Below are 22,292 nucleotides of genomic sequence, written 5' to 3' on the forward strand. Positions count from 1 at the left end.
ACAAACAGATTTAATAAAATGCACAATTTATGAAACAGAAAATCTTTACTAAAAAGATAGCAATTTTTATGCATTGCTGGAATGGTAAGATTAATTCACTGTTATTTGCTGGACTAAAATTAGACACAAAACAGGGTGTAAAGCTAATCTTAACTAGCTAATATTGCCTTAGAAGTTTTTAATATTAATACCATATATTGAATATCCAAAAGGTCTCAAGATACAAGATATGCTTATTTTTAAACTGTGTGTTACATTTTCAAATAATATGCTCAACACTTTTCCTTCATCCTCCAGATACATTTCCAGGTGAAGTACTTCTAAATTTAAACCAATGAAAACCAGTTGTTAACTCTAAAAGACAGTGAAGTTGACTATATAAGAATCTAGCCTCCTCCCTTAAAAGTCCTACTGGTGTCTTAAATTGAGAAATAGTTTTACAGTAGGATGGGTATCATATGTCCTTGACAAATTTCTATTTGATACAGAAATGGCAGGACCAGGTTGAAAGATGCAGCTAAAAGATGATCTATAGTCCTCCTTTTTTTAAAAAAAAAAAGAAGTAAATGGAGGACTCTAGGGAGGACCACCTTAATGCCCTGAAACACATTCAGCCCAAGGGTAAACACAAAAGTGAGCCATAGGCTTTCAAGGGTTACACCATTTGTATTTAACTCTGCAGATCTGCAGTATTAGGAGGGCACTGAAGACACTAGCAGACTTCCGGTATTGGGTTGAGAGGACACGGAGAGACCAAGCAAAAACCTGTTCCCCGACAAAGGCTGCTCCCAGAAAGTGCTCCTATCAGGGTCACTGAAGAAGCTCGATGAAACCACCTGCCATGACTCTCGGGGGTCCCGGCTCTTTACTCATCCTGCACTCCGAGGTCTCTGATATGATCATATCAACTTACAGGAAAAGTAAATTACCTTTCATTCCTCAGACCAGGCCTGAATGACTCAGTTCCAGAACTGAGATCAAATTCTGACAGAATGCATAGCAGGTAGAATTACTAGACTGAACAAACAGATACAGATGACCGAGACACCGAGACCAGAGGCAAGAAAGAAAAACAAAAGCAATGTTTCTGTCTTGTATTCAATTTTAAGAGAAAAAAACTATTTCCCAGGAAACCCCTTTGGAGATACGCTCCTCATGCTTCACTGGTAACAACTGTCTCATACCCATTCTTAAACAGACGGAGGCATCGTAGCTAATTCAGACTGAGAGTCGCGTATTTCTGAGGTGATGGCAGCACTCAGTCTTCCTAATGACTGATGCTCGAACTAAGTCACAGTTCAGTTAACACAGAAGGAGAGAGATGTGGATCTGAAGAGGTAACCAGTAGTGTCTCTTCAGCATATCTCTACCTTGACAGGAAAAACAACCAAAAGAAGTTCTCTCTCCAGCTTCCATGGAAAGAAATAGTATCAGTATTTCAAATTAATTATGATAATGATAGTCAATATTAAGACAAAACACTGAAACAAGTCAAACTTGGGAAAACATATACATATATATATATATATATATATATATATTCTATAAAGCACTGCAATAAAACTGTTTCTGTTATTTCATGTTCTCCTAGGAACTACTGGCTCATAATGTATAAATATTTAAAAGCAGTTTTTAAAGCATATGGTAGAACTTTGGCATTCATAATTGCTCAGAGAGTTTTGAGGTGATTTTGAAAATTAACATTCATGACAGACCACCTCTATGGTCTACCACAGTGTACTGGCGAAACATATTCATGTAAAACACATATTGTTTACATAGTACAATATCATCACAAAAAGTTGCAGTGTACTTAGCAGACTTTTCTACTATACTATGTTGGACTATTAATAACTCAGATTTACATCCCAAAGGCAATACTGCCCCAATTCAAACTTGAAAACAGCTGTGCAAACAGAGGGGTAGGGGCAGGTGTGTAAGATATGAGGGGAGTAACACATGAGGTACTTGATTATTCAAAGACATCACTCCACGGAAAAGTGAGTGAAGTCGCTCAGTCATGTCTGACTCTTTGTGACCCCATGGACTGCACCCTACCACGCTCTTCCGTCCATGGGATTTTCCAGGCAAGAGTACTGGAGTGGGTTGCCATATCCTTCTCCAGGGGATCTTCGCGACCCAGGGATTGAACCCGGGTCTCCCACATTGTAGGCAGACGCTTTACCATCTGAGCCATCGGGGAAGTCCATCACTCCATGGAACCCAGTCCTAAATATGTGACAGGAAACATGCCAACCGTGCCCATGCAAACATCTTGTCCTATAAGTTAGTTTATCTTAACATTATGATCAAACTGTACAGTGGTAGATTTCTATTTTAGGAATACTATGAATGCTGTACATACAAAATGAGACCACATCCGTATTCCATCTTTCCAAACAGTCACTGCTAAATAGTCAAGAACAAAAAGTCTGCTGTTCACACACACACACCCACTCATCAGTAAAGTTAAGCTATCAAACTTCTCGTGGTGCTCATATAATTATCTTGGACTTTTTTTCTCGTTCCAGATTGTCTTCCTTGATTTTGCCTAGTTTCTAACCCTTAATTTTATTGTGCATTTTTGCCTGTATGTTTGATTTCCCTGGGTTTTCACTCTGAGCTCGATGCTTCAAGGGCTTTTGGGGGGTTAATTCTCTGTAGTCTAGACTTTGCTATACCCTTCTTAGATCTTCTTGGGTTCAGTCTTTTGTTTGGATCTGCAAACTAGCATATGAGTAGAGTCCACCTAAATCTCTGCATGGGAGAGGTTAAAATAACTACAAACAACCTTGAATATATTTCTACAGAACACCTTCTAAAATTCTGTACGTCTTCTTAGGAACCATAATAAATATTTGTTTTCAATGATGCTGTTCATAAGAATTCCTACAGTGCTTCATAAAAATGCTTATATTAAAACCCCATTCTTAGCGATACTTCACAAGGTCAGAAGCAGGTCCCAAGCATCTAGACACTGAAAGTGTCATAAAGGATCCAGCTAGACAACCAGAGTTGAGAAACACTGTTATAAAAATCACAGGAGATGGTTCATATCTTCTCTCCTTTCACTATGGGCAATGGCAAGAAAAATGAAGATGGGGTGTGGGAAAGAAAGAAAGGAGTGACTTTTTGCCATACAGTTTTTGAGAAGAGAAGGTACAACAGTCCAAAGCTAGGCAAAGCTCAACATAAACCTAGGTTGCTTTTGTTTTTCCTATCACTTATTTTTCTACATTTTCCTCCTACCTTTTGGCTTTCAAACTCTCTGCTTTAAAGTATTTGAAGGTAATCACCTTGCATACATCTCCACCAGCTTCATCATATCACTCAGTCCGGTTCCCTCCTGATTATTCCTTGCTTTCCTAACAAGCAAGACTCCCAAGCCTCCATGCTTTTCAGGTATTTATGAGGGAATCAAGTAACATTAAGATAATACTCACAGCTTTTGCCACTAAAGTCTAGTTCATAGATCTTAAGCCACTGAGATCACAATCTCAATGATTTCCAATGGTTAAGATATTTTTGACAGGAAGGTCTTTGCATGAATTAACTCTGCCTACAAGCAGGGAAAATGAGAGTTTGTAGCTGCCAGCCAGTCATTAACAAACCTTTCCAACACTTTTTCTTGTCTGAGTTCTGGGGCCAAACTCCTCCTATCAATGCGGTTAACAAGGGCAACTAGCACTCAAGTATCTCTTCAGCACACATTGTACAAACACTGATCAGCATGAACCATGTCTGAGGCAATGTACTGAGTTCTGAAGATAAAAAAGTAAAAAAAAACTAGTGTCTACATTCTGAATACTCATTCTATCAAATCTTTCCACAGCAGAAATGAAGCGGCAAAGCTGAAGATGTAGTGCACCGATCTTCCTTCAGATTCTGCGAAAACCTCTCTAGTGAACATGCCTTATTCAAAGATATTTTTTCATCTCAATTTGCATACATGGTCAATAAATACTTCTAAACAATTTATAAGAGTGTATCAGAAAAGGTACCTAAGTGGTCTCATAACACAAAGGACTTTCCCCAATCATTTCATTTAGCTCTAAAAATATTTATCTTCTCTTATGTTTGTTTATACACTTTATAAATAAATGTAACTAAGAATATTAAATTACTATTTGCCTAGAGAAGAGTGACATAAAATGGACTGACAAAGAAGCAACTAGTGAGCAACTAGTCAATCTCTTAAACTGCTTCCTACCCTGGCAAGTGGTTTCTGCCAACCCCTTTAAGAATAAAATGGAAGAACCAGACAAAGGATATAAATTGTACCAATACCACTTCCTGGTTGTCATGCAATAATGATAGCCACTTAAATCTGAATTTCTTTGCATATTCAACAAAAGTCAGAGAATAAATAAAGTTACTCATAAAGCATACTTATACTAGACATGTTGATTTAAATGTACATTAAGGAATAAACATCTCAAATCAGTGGAACCAGCTCTGGGGATCATCTCAGAGGGAGAGTCAGAGGTGGAAAAATGTGTGTGACAGGGAACAGAGCACACTGCCAGGAGAGAGGACCCCATCGTGTGAAGGCAGAGATAAAGTCTGAGGCCTGATACACAGCAAGGTCTACAAGGGTCCAGCAGGCCCGGCGATGGCAGTCTTAAGATGGACCACCTACAGAGCAGAGGGGAGCCCTTTGCGGGGGGAGGGCCTTTTGGTGGCGGGTGGTGGTGGGGGGTCAGGTGGAGGGGGATGATGTTAAAGTGAAAGAAGGAAGCAAGGAGCTGAAATTAAAGCTCTTACACTATAAGACAGTATTTCTGAACTGAAAGAGTGGCTCCATCTACTCCCAACTGGGCCAGTTGTTAAAAAAAAAATCCCCGTTTCACTGTACCTGTAGAACAGGAAGCCCTTGAAGAACAAGAGCTTCCCTACATAGAATTTTATGCTTGCTGAGCCAGGAGAACACTTTCCATTTAATATTTTGAAAGCTGTAAAACTGTGATTGCATTAAATGTTTTGGTTTTTTTTCTTCCCCCCATTTCTTTTAGGAAAGAGGTACAAAAAGGGTCATACACTAATGTAAATATTTGGTTATATACTATAGAGTAAACAAAAAATTTTAGGTTCACTTTTTCCCCCAAGTTTTATCTTGAAAATTTGTGTACTCAGAGCAAAGTTGGAAATAATAATATGACAAGCATATTTTCCATTTAAATTAAACTATTGTTAACTTTTTGCCAATTTGCTTTCTTTCTCTCACTCTGTGTATCTCTACATATTCACAATTTTACATCTGCATATCTTTTCTAAAAGATAGTTTTTAAAACACTGACATAAAAATATTTAAACTCCACTCTTCACAAAAACTTTTGCCAGTTTTAAGGAAGACCTCTGTTTCACCCAGCCAAATTTCAGAACACAATAATAATTTTTACCTCCTGGACATGACTAAATAAAAAATAATCAAAATTTCGTACTCATCTGGGTTTTATAACTGAAAAAAAGAGCAAAGAATGCCATCCATGTTGATACAACTTCCTGGCCTAAAAATTCCTGGCAAGGGACACTGGATATTGATAAATAACTCATTAAACTAATAGAAAAGAGAACTGCTAATATTAATAAACTAAATAATGACCTAATGTGATACCATGTCTAATAGAGAGATATAACATATAAAATGGGTCAAAAGGAGGAATTTCTGGAGCTGCTCTAAATGAAGGACTGGAGGCGCTTTCAGTCTTGTCAAACACACTCTGACTTCACTCCTCAGGTTCCTTCTCAGCCCAAGGAGCAAATAGTTTGAATACTATTATTTTAAAGCAACTGCAGTCTCCACCTTTTTGAAGCATAGTGTTTTATCATTTCAAAATAGAGTAAGAAACTTTTCGTGAGGGAGAAATATCAGTATGCCTTACAAGATGGAGAAGGGTTTGGAAATGAAAGCAAATCTTGTCAACTCTATATTTATGACAAAATAACTTAGCTTCACTATATTAGTAAATGTGTATCTGACAAATATTTTTAAATAGAAGTTCTCTAAAACATGTATCACACAAAATTTTCACATATTTGCAGTTTTTGGCACTCTTTAAGACCATACTATGATTAAAAAAAAAACAAAACACTATCACAAAATACACCACAAGTGACAATGCATCAATTTTCATTCGATTAACATTTCTAAAATTTCAAGAATATCAGATCTGCGAGGGTGGGATGTTTCGAGAGAACAGCATGTATATTATCTATAGTGAAACAGATCACCAGCCCAGGTGGGATGCATGAGACAAGTGCTCGGGCCTGGTGCACTGGGAAGACCCAGAGGAATCCGGTGGAGAGGGAGGTGGGAGGGGGGATCGGGATGGGGAATACGTGTAAATCTATGGCTGATTCATATCAATGTATGACAAAACCCAGTGCAATGTTGTGAAGTAATTAGCCTCCAACTAATAAAAATAAATGAAAAAAAAAAGAATATCAGATCTTATTTCAAATGGTAATTCAAAATGACAATACTGTCAACAAAAAAGAGGGAGAGAGATAAAGCAGTCATTTTGTTTGAATAAATAAAATCATGAGACATGAAGAACTTTGTACCTTTATGTGGGTTTTCAAACTCTTCAGATAAGAGGTGATAGCAGCAACCCACACTGCAAACTCCTTTGACTTCAGACTTGGAAGTGAATATTCGCAGAGTGTTTGGAGCAAGGTCACCACAAGTATGTAGACCTACCATCAAACAATCCTTAAAAGATAACAAGAAAAAATATGTTAGAAATTAAAAAGAGGGGTAAAACACATTTCAGGTGAAGACTGTATATGTTTATCAGAATGCAGAGCTTTAAAAAAATGATAAAGTTCTAACTAGAAAGTATCATATGTCCCATTTTCATAACATAATTATTTCCTTTATAGGTAAAATGATTGTGATCTTTCACCAAAAATGACATACTTCTGAGTTGATTTTCTAATGCTTTTGGTTACTTGTCCATTTTACTTTTCTCTGGTCTCTTCTACAATTAATATTTGCTTAACAACTAGTCAAAATAAAGGCTGATTTGACCAATCAAATGTGGGCGATGTTACTAGGACAAACTTGTGATTTGAGATACATTAATATCTTAATAGTCAACTTTTAAATTGCACTTCACCATTCAAAACTTATAAAACCTGCCATACAAGAGAAATTCAAAAGAAATTAAGCCTTGCTAAATTGGTATTTCGACTCCAACATCAAAAAAGTTTACTTAGTTCACTCATTACACCAAATATGACAATATTAATTCCAAATAAAAAATGTTGCTCTTAATTTTACAACATGAATTATGTAAAATTCCTTTGGAATGTTTCTCCTAATTACTCAAAGCCTAATTTAAATGCATACACTGAGTGGTCACACTGGCACGCACTCAAAAGAATTTCGATCAGTATGCTGTTTAACTCTTCAGTTCCATAATTTCCTCATCTGTAAAATGAGGCCAATAATAGTATCTCATCTCAATGGGTTGTTGCAAGACTTTACTAAGTTAATACTTGTAAGTGACTTAGTATAATTTCTGGCACATAATAAAATTCAGTAAATGTTTTATGTTCTTATCATATCAGGTTATTATAAATATGATGGATATTATAAATATTTAAAATAACAGACATTAAGTTGGGACTCCAATATATCATTATAACTATTTTAAGAACAAATATAACTACTTCATTTGAGTTATTTTACAAAAAATAATACTTTAGCTCATATAATCTAGTTATGTGTGTGCCTAGTTGCTTCAGTTGTGTCCAACTCGTTGGGACTCATGGACCATAGCCCTCCAAGGCTCCGCTGTCCATGGGATTCTCCAGGCAAGAATACTGGACTGGGGAGCCATTCCCTTCTCCAGGAGATCTTCCTGACCCAGGGACTGAACCCAGGTTTCTTGCATTGCAGGCAGGGCTAAAGCCTAACCTTTCTAAAGAAAAGAATTGTACCTGTACACTGCTTCAACCTGATAAAATATTCAGTTGCTTCAATCATTATTCTCTTCAAAGCACATTTTATGAAATGTTGTGCAATTATTTTGCTTTTCCCAGTGATTACACTGCTTGGGTAGGTTTTACTTAGATGTTTTGTTATAAATAATAAGGAATTCAGAGAGAAAGGGTTTGTTGCTAATTAAGGGTAGATCATAGAGGTACAAATCTCTCTTTTTAAGCTTAGCTCTCCCTAAAGACAACACAAAAAACATTTAACCTCATTCTTTACTGTATTCATTATACAGGGTTGGTTAATAATATCAGCAGGTGGCAAACAAAAATCTGCAATTAGCATAGTAGCCTAATAGCAAAATATTTAAGAATTGCATGTGTGTTGTACAGTGGGGAATAGAAAGGATAAGAGGCATTGGTCAATTTTGGTTATTAAATTACTGATTCACTAAGAAGCCAAGAAACAATCTTCCATCATATATTTTATCAGCAAATTATTATAAAAGCTTGCATACAGTTTTGATCGTATACTTTTCAGATGACTCTTAAAAGCAAAAATAAATGATAATAAGCACTAAAAGTGTATATATTTTGAAGTCAAATTAAAGTAACTGGGGTTGTTTAACCCCAATAGAAGGTTAAGCTGTAACTTAATTACTGATTTCATATATAGGGAAAACAATTAATGAGGATTAACCAGTTTTCCACAATTAGTGAAATATAAAAATACCTGGAAAAAAGAAAAACTCCCTCACTCTAAAATGACAAAGTACTAAAACACTGTTCAGCAATCAAACAAGGATTTAAACTTATGAAGAATTCTAGGATCTTTTGCTCATTCATTCTTTAGGGAAGACTTTTCAAAAAATTTAACAAGAGTAGAATATCATAACTTCAAAGGCTACCTTGATTTCTAAACAGTGAGTTAGGCCAAATGATTCTAGAAACTCCTCTAATATTGTTTTAACATACAATGCTGCCTTTGTTTAAGATACATTGTCTCTTAAACATTATAGGACTCAACATACCTGTAGTTTAGAAAAAGTTGAAAATTTTTTAAGAATTCAGAAGCTACTCTTACTCAATACAATAGAAATTTTGGTTACCAAGGCTACCATTAAACACAATGTTGCCCTTGTGCTCATGTTTGAGCTCACGCTTAGTCGTGTCAGACTCTGCAACCCCACGGACTGTAGCCCACCAGGCTCCTGTCCATGGGGATTCTCCAGGCAAGAATACTGGAGTGGGTTGCCATGCCCTCCTCCAGGGTTCTTCCGGACCCAGGGATCAAACCCAGGTCTCCGCATTGCAGGTGGATTCTTTACCATCTGAGCCACCAAAGAAACCCAAGAATACTCGAGTGGGTAGCCTATTCCTTCTCCAGGGAACCTCCCAACCCAGGAAACCAACCGGGTCTCCTGTGTTGCAAGCAGATTCTTCACCAGCTGAGCTACCAGGGAAGCCCAATATTGCCCTAGATACATCTTTATTCCAAATGTAAATGAAATGTAAGAATTTTCTTGGAGTGGAATTTGAAAAATCCATCAATTGCATAATGAGAACTTAGCTAACTAGCTTCTGTATTTGTACTTATGTTTAATTCAGGATTAAAAATGAGGGGAGGGTAAGGGCACCCCATTCTGGAAAACTCTGATTGTCAGATTGTCAGATTTGTACTCTTATCAGATTTTGGTATCTATAGAAATCATGAAAGCCTGAATATAATTTTATTTTCTTGGTTCTTTCAATTAATGTAATCAAATAAGATATGCAGCTTAAGTAAACTAATATTAAAGTTTAATTCTATGTTTTACAGCCTTTACATAAATCAAATTACAGAATTCAAAACTGAAATCACCTCCAGATCTTTAATAATATCATGTAGTTCTGAATCAGCAGTGATAATAGATGTTAAAGGTGAATATATATTTGATTCATTTGACTTTGAAGTAATTTTTCTTCTCTCTTTACTTGCTTCAGACATTTTTCTCTTAGGTATTTGGGATGAGGAAGTAGGGTCTATGGCATTAACAGGCAAAAGGTCTCTAAGAGAAAAGGCATTTTCAAAACACAAATTTTCCTCTTGGTGTGAATAAACCTTTAAGTTTTCCATTTGTCTTCTGATGTCAGAAATCACAGAACCTGAAAACTCCGATAAAAAGTCTGAGGTTGATGGCTTCCCTTGACCTGCAGTACTGTTGGTACCTACGCCCTCGGTGTCTGCTTTACATTTAGCTTCATCTTGCACTTTCTTTTCTTTTGCTGTTTGTAATGCCAGTCCACTGACGTCTGGTTTTGACCGCCTACGGTAGACTTTCCAATGCTTCTTCAGTTTCCTGTTTCTCTCCTCGGCTCCACGGGTATTTGAGGAATCGATTCCATAAACTTTTAAGCCGTACTTTAAGGATAAAAAGGAGCTTAGGTAGCCTTTTCCAGAACCCAGGTCAATTACCTAAAGGAAATCAGAATGAATTAAAGGGATTTCAGTTAGATGGTAACAGCAATCTAAATTTTTTAAAAAAGCAAGTAAATGGATGGTTGTAAAATTTATACAACCTGTTACACTTTACTCTATTTTAATTTTTGATTCCATTAAAAACAAATAACTCATCATTTTTATTCAATATTTTAAGAGAAGTTCTAAGCAGTATAATAATAAGTCAAGAAAAAGATGTAAAAGAGAAATATTGAAAATAAAATTGTCTTTCTTCACTAGAACATTTAGGTGTGACCTAAATCAAATCCCTTATGATTATTCAGTGGAAGTGACAAACAGATTCAAGGAATTAGATCTGGTAGATAGAATGTCTAAAGAACTATGGACAGAGGCTCCTAACATTGTACAGGAGGTGGTGACCAAAACCATCCTCAAGAAGAAAAAAAATGGAAAAAGGCAAAGTGGTTGTCTGGAGAGGCCTTAGAAATAGCTAAGAAAAGGAGAGAAGTGAAAGGCAAAGGAGAAAAGGAAAGATATACCCAACTGAACATACAGTTCCAGAGAATAGCAAGGAGAGATAGCCTTCTTAAGTGAAAAAAGGAAAGAACTAGAAGAAAACAACAGAATGGGAAAGACCAGAGATCTTTCAAGAAAACTGGAGATACAAGGCAATACTTCAAGCAAAGATGGGCACAATGAAGGACAGAAATGACAAAGACTTAACAGAAGCAGAAGAGATGAAGTAGATGTAGCAAGAACACAACAGAAACTATACAAAAAAAGGTCTAAATACCCAGATAACCACGATGGTGTGGTCACTCACCTAGAGCCAGACATCCTGAGTGTGAATTCAAGTGGGCCTTAGGAAGCATTATTATGAACAAAACTAGTGGAGATGATGGAATTCCAGTTGAGCTATTTCAAATCTGAAAAGTTGATGCTGTTCAAGTGCCGCACTCAATGGCGTGCTGCGGTTCATGGGGTTGCAAAGAGTCGGACACGACTGAGCGACTGAACTGAACAATATGTCAGCAAATTTTGAAAACTCAGCAGTGGCCATAGGACTGGAAAAAGTTTGTTTTCATCCCAATATTAAAGAAGGGCAATGCCAAAGAATGTTCAAACTACCATACGATTATACTCATTTCACATGCTAGCAAGGTAATGGTTAAAATCCTTCAAGCTAGGCTTCAACAGTATGTGAACTGAGAACTTCCAGATGTACAAGCTGGATTTAGAAAAGGCAGAGGAACCAGAGACCAAATAACCAACATCCATCAGATCAGAGGAAAAGCAAGGGAGTTCCAGAAAACAACTACTTCTGCTTCTTTGACTATACTAAAGCCTTTGACTGTGTGGATCACAACAAACTGTGGAAAATTTTCAAAGAGACAGGAATACCAGACCACCTTACATGCATCCTGAGAAACCTGTATGCAGGACAAGAAGCAACAGTTAGACCCTGATATTGAACAGTGGACTGGTTCAAAACTGGGAAAGGAATACATCAAGACGGTATATTTTCACCCTGCATTTAACTTACTATGCAGAGTAAATCATGGGAAATGCCGGGGCGGGGAATGACTAAGAAGCTGGAATCAAGGTTGCCAGAAGAAATATCAACAATCTCAGATATGCTGATGATACCAGTCTAATGGCAGATAGCAAAGAGTAATTAGCGCCTCTTGATGAGGGTGAAAGAGAAGAGTGAAAAAGCTGGCTTAAAATTCAACATTCAAAAAACTCAGATCATGGCAACTGGTCTCATCACTTCATGGCAAATAGAGGGGGAACAATGGAAAAGTGACAGACTTTATTTTCCTGGACTCCCAAATCACTGCAGACAGTGACTATAGCCATGAAATAAAAAATGCTTGCTCCTTGTAAGAAAAGTTATGACAAACCTAGAGAGTGTATTAAAAAGCAGAGACATCACTTTGCCCACAAAGATCCGTATAGTCAAAATGACAGTTTTTCCAGTAGTCATGTATGGATTTGAGAGATGGACCATAAAGAAAGCTGAATGCTTAAGAATTAATGCTTTTGAACTGTGGTGTTAGAGAAGACTCTTGAGAGTCCCTTGGACAGCAAGAAGATCAAACCAGTCCATCCTAAAGGAAATCAACCCTGAATATTCATTGGAAGGACTGACGCTGAAGCTGAAGCTCCAGTACTCTGACCACCTGATACAAAGAGCCGACTCACTGGGAAAGACCCTGATGCTGGGGAAGACTGAAAGCAGGAGGAGAAGGGAGCAACAGAGGATGAGATGGTTGGATGGCATCACTGACTCAATGAACGAGTTTCAGCAAACTCTGGGAGACGGTGAAGGACAAGGAGGCCTGGTGTGCTGCAGATCATGGGGTCACAATGAGACACAACTGAGTGAACAACAACATGAAACATGCGATTTCAAATTTTTTCTCTGCACTTTAGAAATTTATGTTTTATCAATTGAAAATTATTTATTATATATTTCATATAAATAAATAAGTATACTCAAAATGAAAAGTTATAAAGGACAACAACAAATACCCATCAAAGATTTAAGTATAAGTGATTTATTTGGGAGGTGCAGAAAACACTGATAGCGGAAGAGAGAAGGAAAAAAAGAGAAAGGAAGGCAGCCCAACAACAGGTGTGTTTGTGGGCAAAACACGACTTTAGAACAACCTGGGTTTAATCCCACCGGAAAACTCGGAGAGTCAGTGTAGAACATATACCTCAGAGTCAAGTCACCTGGAAAGTCCGGGAGTTGATGTATTTGTTTATTAACTTGTATTAGTCATTAAGGATGCACACAGGGAGGAATTAATCCCCAGAATGTGTGTGCAGGCAGTGCCATGCTTCAGCACACAGAGAAAATCCACAGGGAAAGAGATACAGCAACTGCCAGGTAGAAAGCGGCTGGACCACCATGACGTGGTAAGGCCCAGTAGTATCTGAGGAAGGCATCCAGTAGCATCTGCTGTACCCTTGAAGCCACCAGCCAACCTAGGGGTGGGTATATTAGTAATTACATTCCATATAACCGTGTTCCTTCCATAGCCTATCTCCCTGCTTCTCCCACCAGAGCTAACAACTATGATCAGATTATTGTCTATGATTCCCTTGCTTCTTTAATGCTTTTTTTGCATATATTTTTTTGCATTAAGAACAGAGGAATCCGGTGGAGAGGGAGGTGGGAGGGGGGATCGGGATGGGGAATACATGTAAATCCATGGCTGATTCATGTCAATGTATGACAAAAACCACTACAATATTGTAAAGTAATTAGCCTCCAACTAATAAAAATAAATGAAAAAAAAAAAAGAACATACCATTATTTTCTTTAAGAGCTTTTTAAAAATGATACCATAGAATATGCAGTCGTCAGTAAATTACTTATTTTCCCCCTTCATTTGTATGCTTCTAATATTCCTTCATACGTTAGGCACAGCAGCAGCTGGTTACGTTTTACTGTGTACTTGCCCGCTTTACTCTGGCTGGGTATCACCGTCATGGTGAGCCTGTTACTGATCCCGACAGGCACTGCTTGGGCATGACACATGGAGAAAAGGTTGAAAGCTACTGCCTCAGCTCTTGCCGTAGTTCCTACCCTCAAGATCTGTGTTGCCGTAAGTGGTTCTGCAAGCCTGGCTCAAGCAGTGACCATTTTCCAGCCATCCTCAAACTCCCTAGAAGTCTGGAAGGATACATGGAAAAGATTCCAACACCTCTTAAAAACTGAAGAGGGCAGAGTCCTCTATGACCCCCACAGATGTTCTCGTAGGGATGAGAAAAATGACTATTTCTATAGGCCAACATAGGCAATCACTGATTTTATTTTCGCATCTGTTTTCAGACATTACTACCTTTCACAAGGCTATTTTTGACAACAGGAATGCATTATGATTCTGACACTATGAAAGAATCCAGGTTTCTCTGTGTTACAATAATGAGGCAGATGCCCCCGACCACAGCTTGGTACCTCACGTCCTTGGGAACACCTAGCAGTAAACAATTCTGCAGGAAGTCATCTTCATAATGCCACAAGGTAGAATTACAACATAAGATAATTGCCATAGCTTCTATCCACTCTGAAAAGAGTGAAATTTGAGCAAAATATTAATAGCCATATCTTCTTTTTAGTATAAATTGGTTATAATTGCAGTGTATTAGGTAGTGACAGCATATTTAAAGGGTCAGAAATGATGTGACGTATCTCACATTAGCTATTACTTAATGACGTTTTAAAGACTAGACGAGGGCAGTAGAAAAGGAAATTTGAATGATACCCCCCAAAACGGTAATAATTTTAACATGAGAATATATAGGGAAATACTCTTATTACCTGCTTTATTCCACAGTATCCAGCAATACTGCTGATGAGTTCTGACATTGCCTGAACTTCGTGAGATTTTTTCAAATTCATAAACTCATCAAGTTTCACATTTTCATCTGAACAAAAATAGAACAGAATTAACATACTGCTACTAAAGAAATAAAAGTGGTAAGAATCATCTGTTGATGATCATGTTTTCTATAATTAAATAAGAAAATAATACAGAGATCCTATTGTGGTTTCTATATGATAGTTATTGACTAGTTTAGCTATTATGAATCAAGTTTGAATTAATAAAATGAAAAAGACTCATATAACATTATTAGAAATGTTCCTTGAAATATAAAACGATTAACTACAAAGGAAAAGACTGATAACTAGTCTACAATGCAGGAAAAAGAAAATGTGGAGATTTATAACTGAGTTGTTTGTTTAATATGGCGCATGAGAAAATCAATTCATTTAAAACAGGTAAGTCTACCAGGTCTAAGAAATTAAGAGCATGTTGGAAATATAGACATATATGAATAGCATATTACTTCTAAATGCCTAAAAAACATACATACACACACAAACACACCTACCAGTTCTCTGTTTTTGATTTCCATGAAGGGCCACAAGCAGTTGATCAAAAGGAGTACATATTCCCAAGTTTTGTACAGAATAATACTTTGCAGCCAGAGCAAACGCTTCCACATTCACCAGCTTCTGGGAAGTTTCACAAAATATTTTTGGAAAATCAGTAACATCTAAAAAATTGAGATAAAAAGGGAAACGTTGGCAACAAAATAAGCAATTACTAGCTAATTGGTTGGAGATTTAAAAAACAATCAATGAAAAACAAATACTGTATGTTAGTGCATATATATGGAATATAGAAAGATGGTCCTGATGAACTACTTGCGGGCAGCAATGGAGCCGCAGACAGAAAACAGGCTTGGGGACACGGGGCAGGGGAAGGAGAGGGCAGGGTGGATGGCGGGAGTGGCGTGAAACACATACTCTGCCATATGTAAAACACAGGGCCAGTGAGAATCTGCTGGATGACTCAGGAAACTCAAACTGGGGCTCTTAAAAACCTAGGGGGTGGGAAGGGGTCACAGGCGGGAGGAAGGGGACATATGCATGTTGCTGTTGTTTAGCGACTCAGTTGTGTCCGACTCTTTGCGACCCCATGGACTGCAGCACACCAGGTTTCCCAGTCCTTCACCATCTTCTAGAGCTTGCTCAAACTCATGTCCATTGAGTCAGTGATGCCATCCAGACATCTTGTTCTGTGTCGTCTCCTTCTCCTCCTGCCTTCAATCTTCTTCAGCATCAGGGTCTTTTCTAATGAGTCAGCTCTTCATATCAGGTGGCCAAAGTATTGGCACTTTAGCTTCAGCATCAGCATCATTCCTTCCAATGAATATTCAGGGTTGACTCCCTTTAGGATTGACTGGTTGGATCTCCTTGCAGTCCAAGGGATTCTCAAGAGTCTTCTCCAACAGCACGTTTCAAAAACATCAATTCTTCAGCTCAGCCTTCCTTATGGTCCAACTCGCACACCTGTACATGACCACTGGAAAAACCATAGCTTTGACTAGATGGACCTTTGTTAGCAAAGTAATGTCTCTGCTTTATAATAGGCTGTCTAGGTTTGTCATAGCTTTTCTTCCAAGGAGTAAGCTTCTATTAATTTCACGACTGTAGTCACTGTCCACAGTGATTTTGGAGCCTAGAAAAGTCTCTTGCTATTTCCATTGTTTCCCCATCTATTTGCCATAAAGTCATGGGACTGGATGCCATGATCTTCGTTTTTTGAATGTTTAGTTTTAAGCCAACTTTTTCACTCTCTTCTTTCACCTTCATCAAGAGGCTCTGTAGTTTCTCTTTGCTTTCTGCCATAAACGTGGTGTCATCAAATATGTGAGATTATTGATATTTCTTCTGCCAATCTTGACCCCAGCATTTTGCATGACGTACTCTGCATATAAGTTAAATAAGCAGGGTGACAATATACAGCCTTGATGTACTCCTTTCCCAGTTTTGAACCAGGCTGTTGTTCAAAATCAGGTTCTAACTGTTGCTTCTCGTCCTGCATACAGGTTTCTTAGGAGGTTTCTTAGGTAAGGCAGATGGTGTTGTATTTCCATCTATTTAAGAATTTTCCACAGTTTGTTGAGATCCACACATTGAGTAAGCTTTAGCGTAGTCAATGAAGCATAGGTAGATGTTTTTCTGGAATTATCTTGCTTTTTCTCTGATCCAATGGATGTTGGTAATTTGATCTCTGGTTCCTCTGCCTTTTCTAAATCCAGCTTGAACATCTGGAAGTTCTGAGTTCACATACTTTTGAAGCCTAGTTTGAAGGATTTTGAGCATTACTTTGCTAGCATGTGAGATGAGTGCAATTGTGCAGTAGTTTGAACATTCCTTGGTGTTGCTCTTTTTTGGGACTGGAATGAAAATTGACCTTTTCCAGTCCTATGGTCATTGCTGAGTCTTCCAAATTTGTTGGCATAGTGAGTGTAGCACTTTAAAGCATCATCTTTTAGGATTTGAAATAGCTCAACTGGAATTCCATTACCTCCACTAGCTTTGTTCATAATGATGCTCTCTAAGGCCCACTTGACTTTGCACTCCTGGATGTCAGGCTCTAGGTGAGTGATCACACCATTATGGTTATCCTGGTATTAAGATCTTTTTCATATAGCTCTTCTGTGTATTGTTGTCATGTCTTCTTAATACCTTCTGCTTCTGCAGGTACATACTGTTTCTGTCTTTAATTGTGCCCATCTTTGCATGAAATGTTCCCTTGGTATCTCTTAATTTTCTTGAAGAGATCCCTAGTCTTTCCCATTCTATTGTTTTTCTCTACTTCTTTGTATTGATCACTTAGGACAGCTTTCTTATCTCTCCTTGCTATTCTTTGGAACTCTGCATTCAGCTGGGTATATCTTTCCTTTTCTCCTTTGCCTTTCGCTTCTTGTCTCTTCTTAGCTATTTGTAAGGCCTCCTCAGACAACCATTTTGCCTTTTTGCATTTCTTTTTCTTGAGGATTGTTTTGATCACCACCTCCTGCACAATGTTACAAACCTCTGTCCATAGTTCCTCAGGTACTCTGTCTACCAGATCTAATTCCTTGAATCTATTTGTCACTTTCACTGTATAATCATAAGGGATCTGATTTGGTCATACCTGAATGGTCCAGTGGTTTTCCCTACTTTCTTCAATCTACGTCTGAATTTGGCAATAAGGAGTTCAAGATCTGAGCCTCAGTCAGCCCTTGGTCTTATATTTGCTGCCTGTACAGAACTTCTCCATTTATACTTGTGGCTGATTCATGTTGATGTATGACAGAAACCAACACAATACTGTAAAGCAATGATCCTTTCATTAAAAATAAATAAATTTTTAAAAACTATAAAAAATGAAAAACATTTATCTTACAACAAATTACATTTTTATTTTGGTGTGAATTTTGGCAATATCACTAACAGTTCCATTATATTTATTATTTAAACTATTAGCTATTTATTTGTAGCAGCTAGTTTTCTCATGATACACCATACAAGTATATACTTAGATTCCACATTAAAATTTGGTATTTTTGTTGTTGATGTTTCAAAAACCAAGAAAAGAAAGAAAGAACAACACTTAAAACCATGCTAAACTGAAATATGGTCATTAAATTTATGAATGATCCTGGCTGACATACAACCACATATTTAAAGAAGGTCAGTCCATCCAATGCTGTCACACCCTGTCCACGCTGCAGGTGGAACAACGGCAACGTTTTCAATGGTGAAAGAGAAAGTCGCTCAGTCATGTCCGACTTTCTGTGACCCGATGAACTATACAGTCCATGGAGTTCTCCAGGCCAGAATACTGGAGTGGGTAGCCTTTCCCTTCTCCAGGGGATCTTCCCAAGCCAGGGTTTGAACCCTGGTCTCCCGCATTGCAGGCGGATTCTTTACCAGCTGAGCCACAAGGGAAGCCCAAGGATACTGGAGTGGGTAGCCTATCCCTTTCCAGCGGAACTTTCCTAGCCAGGAATTGAACCAGGGTCTCCTGCATTGCAGGCAGATTCTTTACCAACTGAGCTATCAGGGAAGCCCTTCAATGGTATGTTATTACAAAAAAGTCCCTGCACCCTGATTCACCGGACCATGTAGACCTATGAGTGGTGTGTTTGTATGTGTATGTATGTGTGTTTGTTCAACACCCTCTCAATACGAGTTCTAAAATTAATCAGGTTATGATTATGTGAAAACTGTTCATTTTCTTCCAATGTCAGTTTAAAGCAGACATTGTCTAAGCTTGATATAGAAACTCCTGATAGCTGCCCAATGCTCACTGATTTAGCAGAGCAAACGGCTGCTCTTTAAACACCCTGCGTCCCTCTCTGTGTGAGGATCATACACCCTGTTGAACTCAGATGTGGCTGCACCTCACCAAAGTGGATGAACTATGCCATTTTCATGCAGAAGTTTTAAAAATATCAAAAGATTCACTATACTTTCTTTCCCTAGAACTGTAATTGTTAAGATGTGTCAAAATAGAACCTCCCTCAACCTGAACCCCCAAGAGATGACAACAAAGACATCGCTGCTGTCAAACTACAAGGAACAGGCAGTCAGTATACATGAAAAATAACATCATTGTTTTCAGTCACTGAGTTTTTAGGTTTATTACTGCAGCATAAAATTGCCTATTCCAATGTATACACATAGTATAGATTTGCTCTTTATTTGTTCATTTCATTTTTCTATAGCCACTTTTAATGCATGTTAATTTATTTATCAAGGTTTTTTCAAAAAAGGCATTCTGATTTGTAGGCAGTAGCTCAAGGAAACTCTTTGGATGGAGTAGTTCATTTTCAAGTCCATTTACCAAAAAAATATTTTTAATAATCAAAAAAATACATCTAGTGGTTAAATAAAATATTTAAAATGTTCACTTTACAAAAGCATGGTGCAATTCAGGGAACAACTTAGGTTCTACCAGAAAAACCACAATATACGCTATGAAATTTTTTCTAGCATTGATGATCCTCCAAAGTTACCTATGAAATTATAAAAACCTATTTAAACACGAAAAGCAATGATGCTTCCTGGCAAAAATTAAAAGCAAGAAAACTGATGAGGGTTTACAGAACGCTAACTAAAAACTACATGTTTAAGACAGTACTGTTTGAAAGGTAATATCTACTAAGTTGATAGTATTACTAGCAATATTTACTAAATTAATTAATAAGAAAATTAGCAGAGAATGTATAACCTCCATTTCTGAATCAATTAAATAGAAATTTAATCTATAAGATTACTACAAATTTATTTTAAATATATTTTGTGTATTACATAAAGTTCTTTGGACATTTTACAAACTGAATTTACTAATGCAGCCAAAAGTAATAAAATCCCCATCAAAATATTTAGGCCTGATACAGTGGGGAAAACTCAATCAACCATTAAGTGAGTCTCTCAGTTTTAAGGGCAGTCTCAACATCCCCACGTACCAGGGCTACAAATTCTTAGAGTGTGATAGAAATAAGAACATTAAATCTCAAAGTGCAGAGGGACTATTAAAGTAGTCAGTTATTGGACAAGGTTGCCAACAGAAAGAAATGTGATGTTTCTGTTGGAAAAGTAAAGGTTCAAAGCAATTTAACTACTGAATCAATCCTACTGAAAATATGTGAAAAAATCCCCATCCAAGTCAAATTAATATTGTTAATTTGTTTTTAATTTATAAGCCTCCTAGTAATTTCAGAAATTTGGAGATCTAAATTGCAAAGATACTAAATTTTTATTAATTTACTTACATAAAAAAGATAGTATTCTGATTCAGTCCTGTTGTTTGAGGCTATACCAATTTATTCAGATCATCTAGAAATCGGCGAAAAATTTTTTTTGAATTATGAAAATAAAGCTTTTGTAACTTTGTTTTCAAATGATCCAACCTGTAACTTCCATTACTTAAGATGTTCAGAGATTCAGAGAAAGAGAGGTGTCAGTGGTCGCCTTCACTGCTATTTCTGAAACAGTAAGTTCCACCCTGATGGAAATGGTGTCTGGGGTCTGCATAGCGCATTCCCAGATACCTGTATACTGAGCTTGAGTTTGGCAACTAGCAAAACAGAAACCACAGTGTTACTCAACTTATTATTTAATTAATTCTTGATTAGTTAAACTTTTTACCCAGGAAAAGCTTCATTTTTAAATTTGATGCCTGTTGCACCTGCATATTATGTGGCTTGATTACTTTGCCAATATCTCCCTCTACTGGAATTATCTGCTCTGCTTTATTACATACTTTATCTTTATTTACTCTTATTTTTTCTGTCCACCCACAGAAGTTTCTTAAAAGACAGATTAGACAGAAGTTTCTTACAAGACTTGAACATGAGGGAGCAAAAACAGCAAAGAGGCAAGGGAGAAGTTAATTCTATTAAATATAAGATCATGGTATCTCTGAGTATTTTTTTTTTTTTACAGCAGAGATCAATGTACAAGGAAAGATAGAAAGGTTATACATACACATGTTGGATTATGAAAATCTCAAAGTAAAGAAATAAATAATAATGTTTCAAAGCTAGAAATAAAATAGAAACAATCAATGAATATATAATATTAACATTTAATATAAATACAATTTCAAAACTAAATGTCTGATATTTTACTTGAATATTACCTAGCACTTTAAGGAGGACAGAGTTAGGATTCACAATTATCTCATCACTATTACTGCTAACATTTATTGTACATATACTACCTGCTAGGCGCTCTGCCAAACAATTGATATTTAATGGAAAAGAGTTATAAGCTAGTTATATTATGCTCCTATCCACAATTACAGAGGAAGAAATCAACACTCAGAGAGGCTGCAATTTAGCCAGGTTCCCACAAACACTAAGGAGCAAGGCATATGGACCAAGGCTGTGTCCCCACATTCAATCAACATGCGACAGCGGTGAGTTCAGTGGACAAGAAACAAAATCAGGAAAGACAGCATTTTAAAAAGTTCCAGGCAGATCTGTCAGAATATGTTAACAAGAATTCTCTCTGGCAGAGATCAATAATGGTAATATCTTAACATAGGTTCAAACTCAATTTATCTTAATCATTTCACTGTCTTCACTCCCCCCAACAGCTTCCTCTTTACCACAAGCGATCTCAAGATTTTAAGAAATGAAAGAGTAATTTCTCCATATAAAACAGCTGATAAGTCCCTGAAGAGTAAAAGTTTTTATGAAGCTGTTGTGGGTTTCTGCTTGTGGAAACTAACACCCCCACTGTTTCACGCCTAGGCGGAAGGCTGTAACACCTTGCACACAGCAGGTACTCAGTAAGTGGGGAATGAATGGCTGGATGGATGCAAGCGATTCCTCAATGCATTTACTACTGCGGCATCAGCAGGCACACTGGGAGGACCAATTCTAAGGTTCTGTGGTGGCAGTCATCACTGAGGCCACCGTGAAGACTTCAAGAGTGCTGCCGAGCCTGTCGGAAGGGCAGAAGTCCTCATCTCAGCCTTCACAATCGTGCTTTAGAACATTTAGAAAGTGAGGGAAGATAAAATACAGCTATGTGCTAAATTCTGACGTT

General features: G+C 37.3%; 1 protein-coding gene and 1 long non-coding RNA gene across 5 annotated transcripts in view; one reads left to right on the forward strand and one right to left on the reverse strand.

The window, feature by feature from the left end:
- The window catches only part of LOC122427532, a 79,742-nt gene extending 75,778 nt beyond the window's left edge, over positions 1 to 3,964 (forward strand). Inside the window, exon 3 of the long non-coding RNA XR_006265434.1 lies at positions 3,833 to 3,964. This is a non-coding gene — a long non-coding RNA (uncharacterized LOC122427532). The remainder of the gene's footprint in view (positions 1 to 3,832) is intronic.
- METTL25 (methyltransferase like 25) overlaps positions 1 to 22,292 on the reverse strand; it is a 305,346-nt gene that overhangs the window by 266,987 nt on the left and 16,067 nt on the right. For all 4 annotated transcript variants that reach the window (XM_043447081.1, XM_043447080.1, XM_043447079.1 and 1 more), the window contains exons 2-5: positions 15,287 to 15,451; positions 14,712 to 14,818; positions 9,800 to 10,393; positions 6,565 to 6,712 (exon numbers count right to left, since the gene is read on the reverse strand). In XM_043447081.1, coding sequence (XP_043303016.1) covers positions 6,565 to 6,712; positions 9,800 to 10,393; positions 14,712 to 14,818; positions 15,287 to 15,451 — 1,014 coding nt within the window. The remainder of the gene's footprint in view (positions 1 to 6,564; positions 6,713 to 9,799; positions 10,394 to 14,711; positions 14,819 to 15,286; positions 15,452 to 22,292) is intronic.

The sequence above is a fragment of the Cervus canadensis genome, chromosome 25 (genome assembly GCF_019320065.1).
Source record: "Cervus canadensis isolate Bull #8, Minnesota chromosome 25, ASM1932006v1, whole genome shotgun sequence".
NCBI lineage: Eukaryota > Metazoa > Chordata > Mammalia > Artiodactyla > Cervidae > Cervus > Cervus canadensis.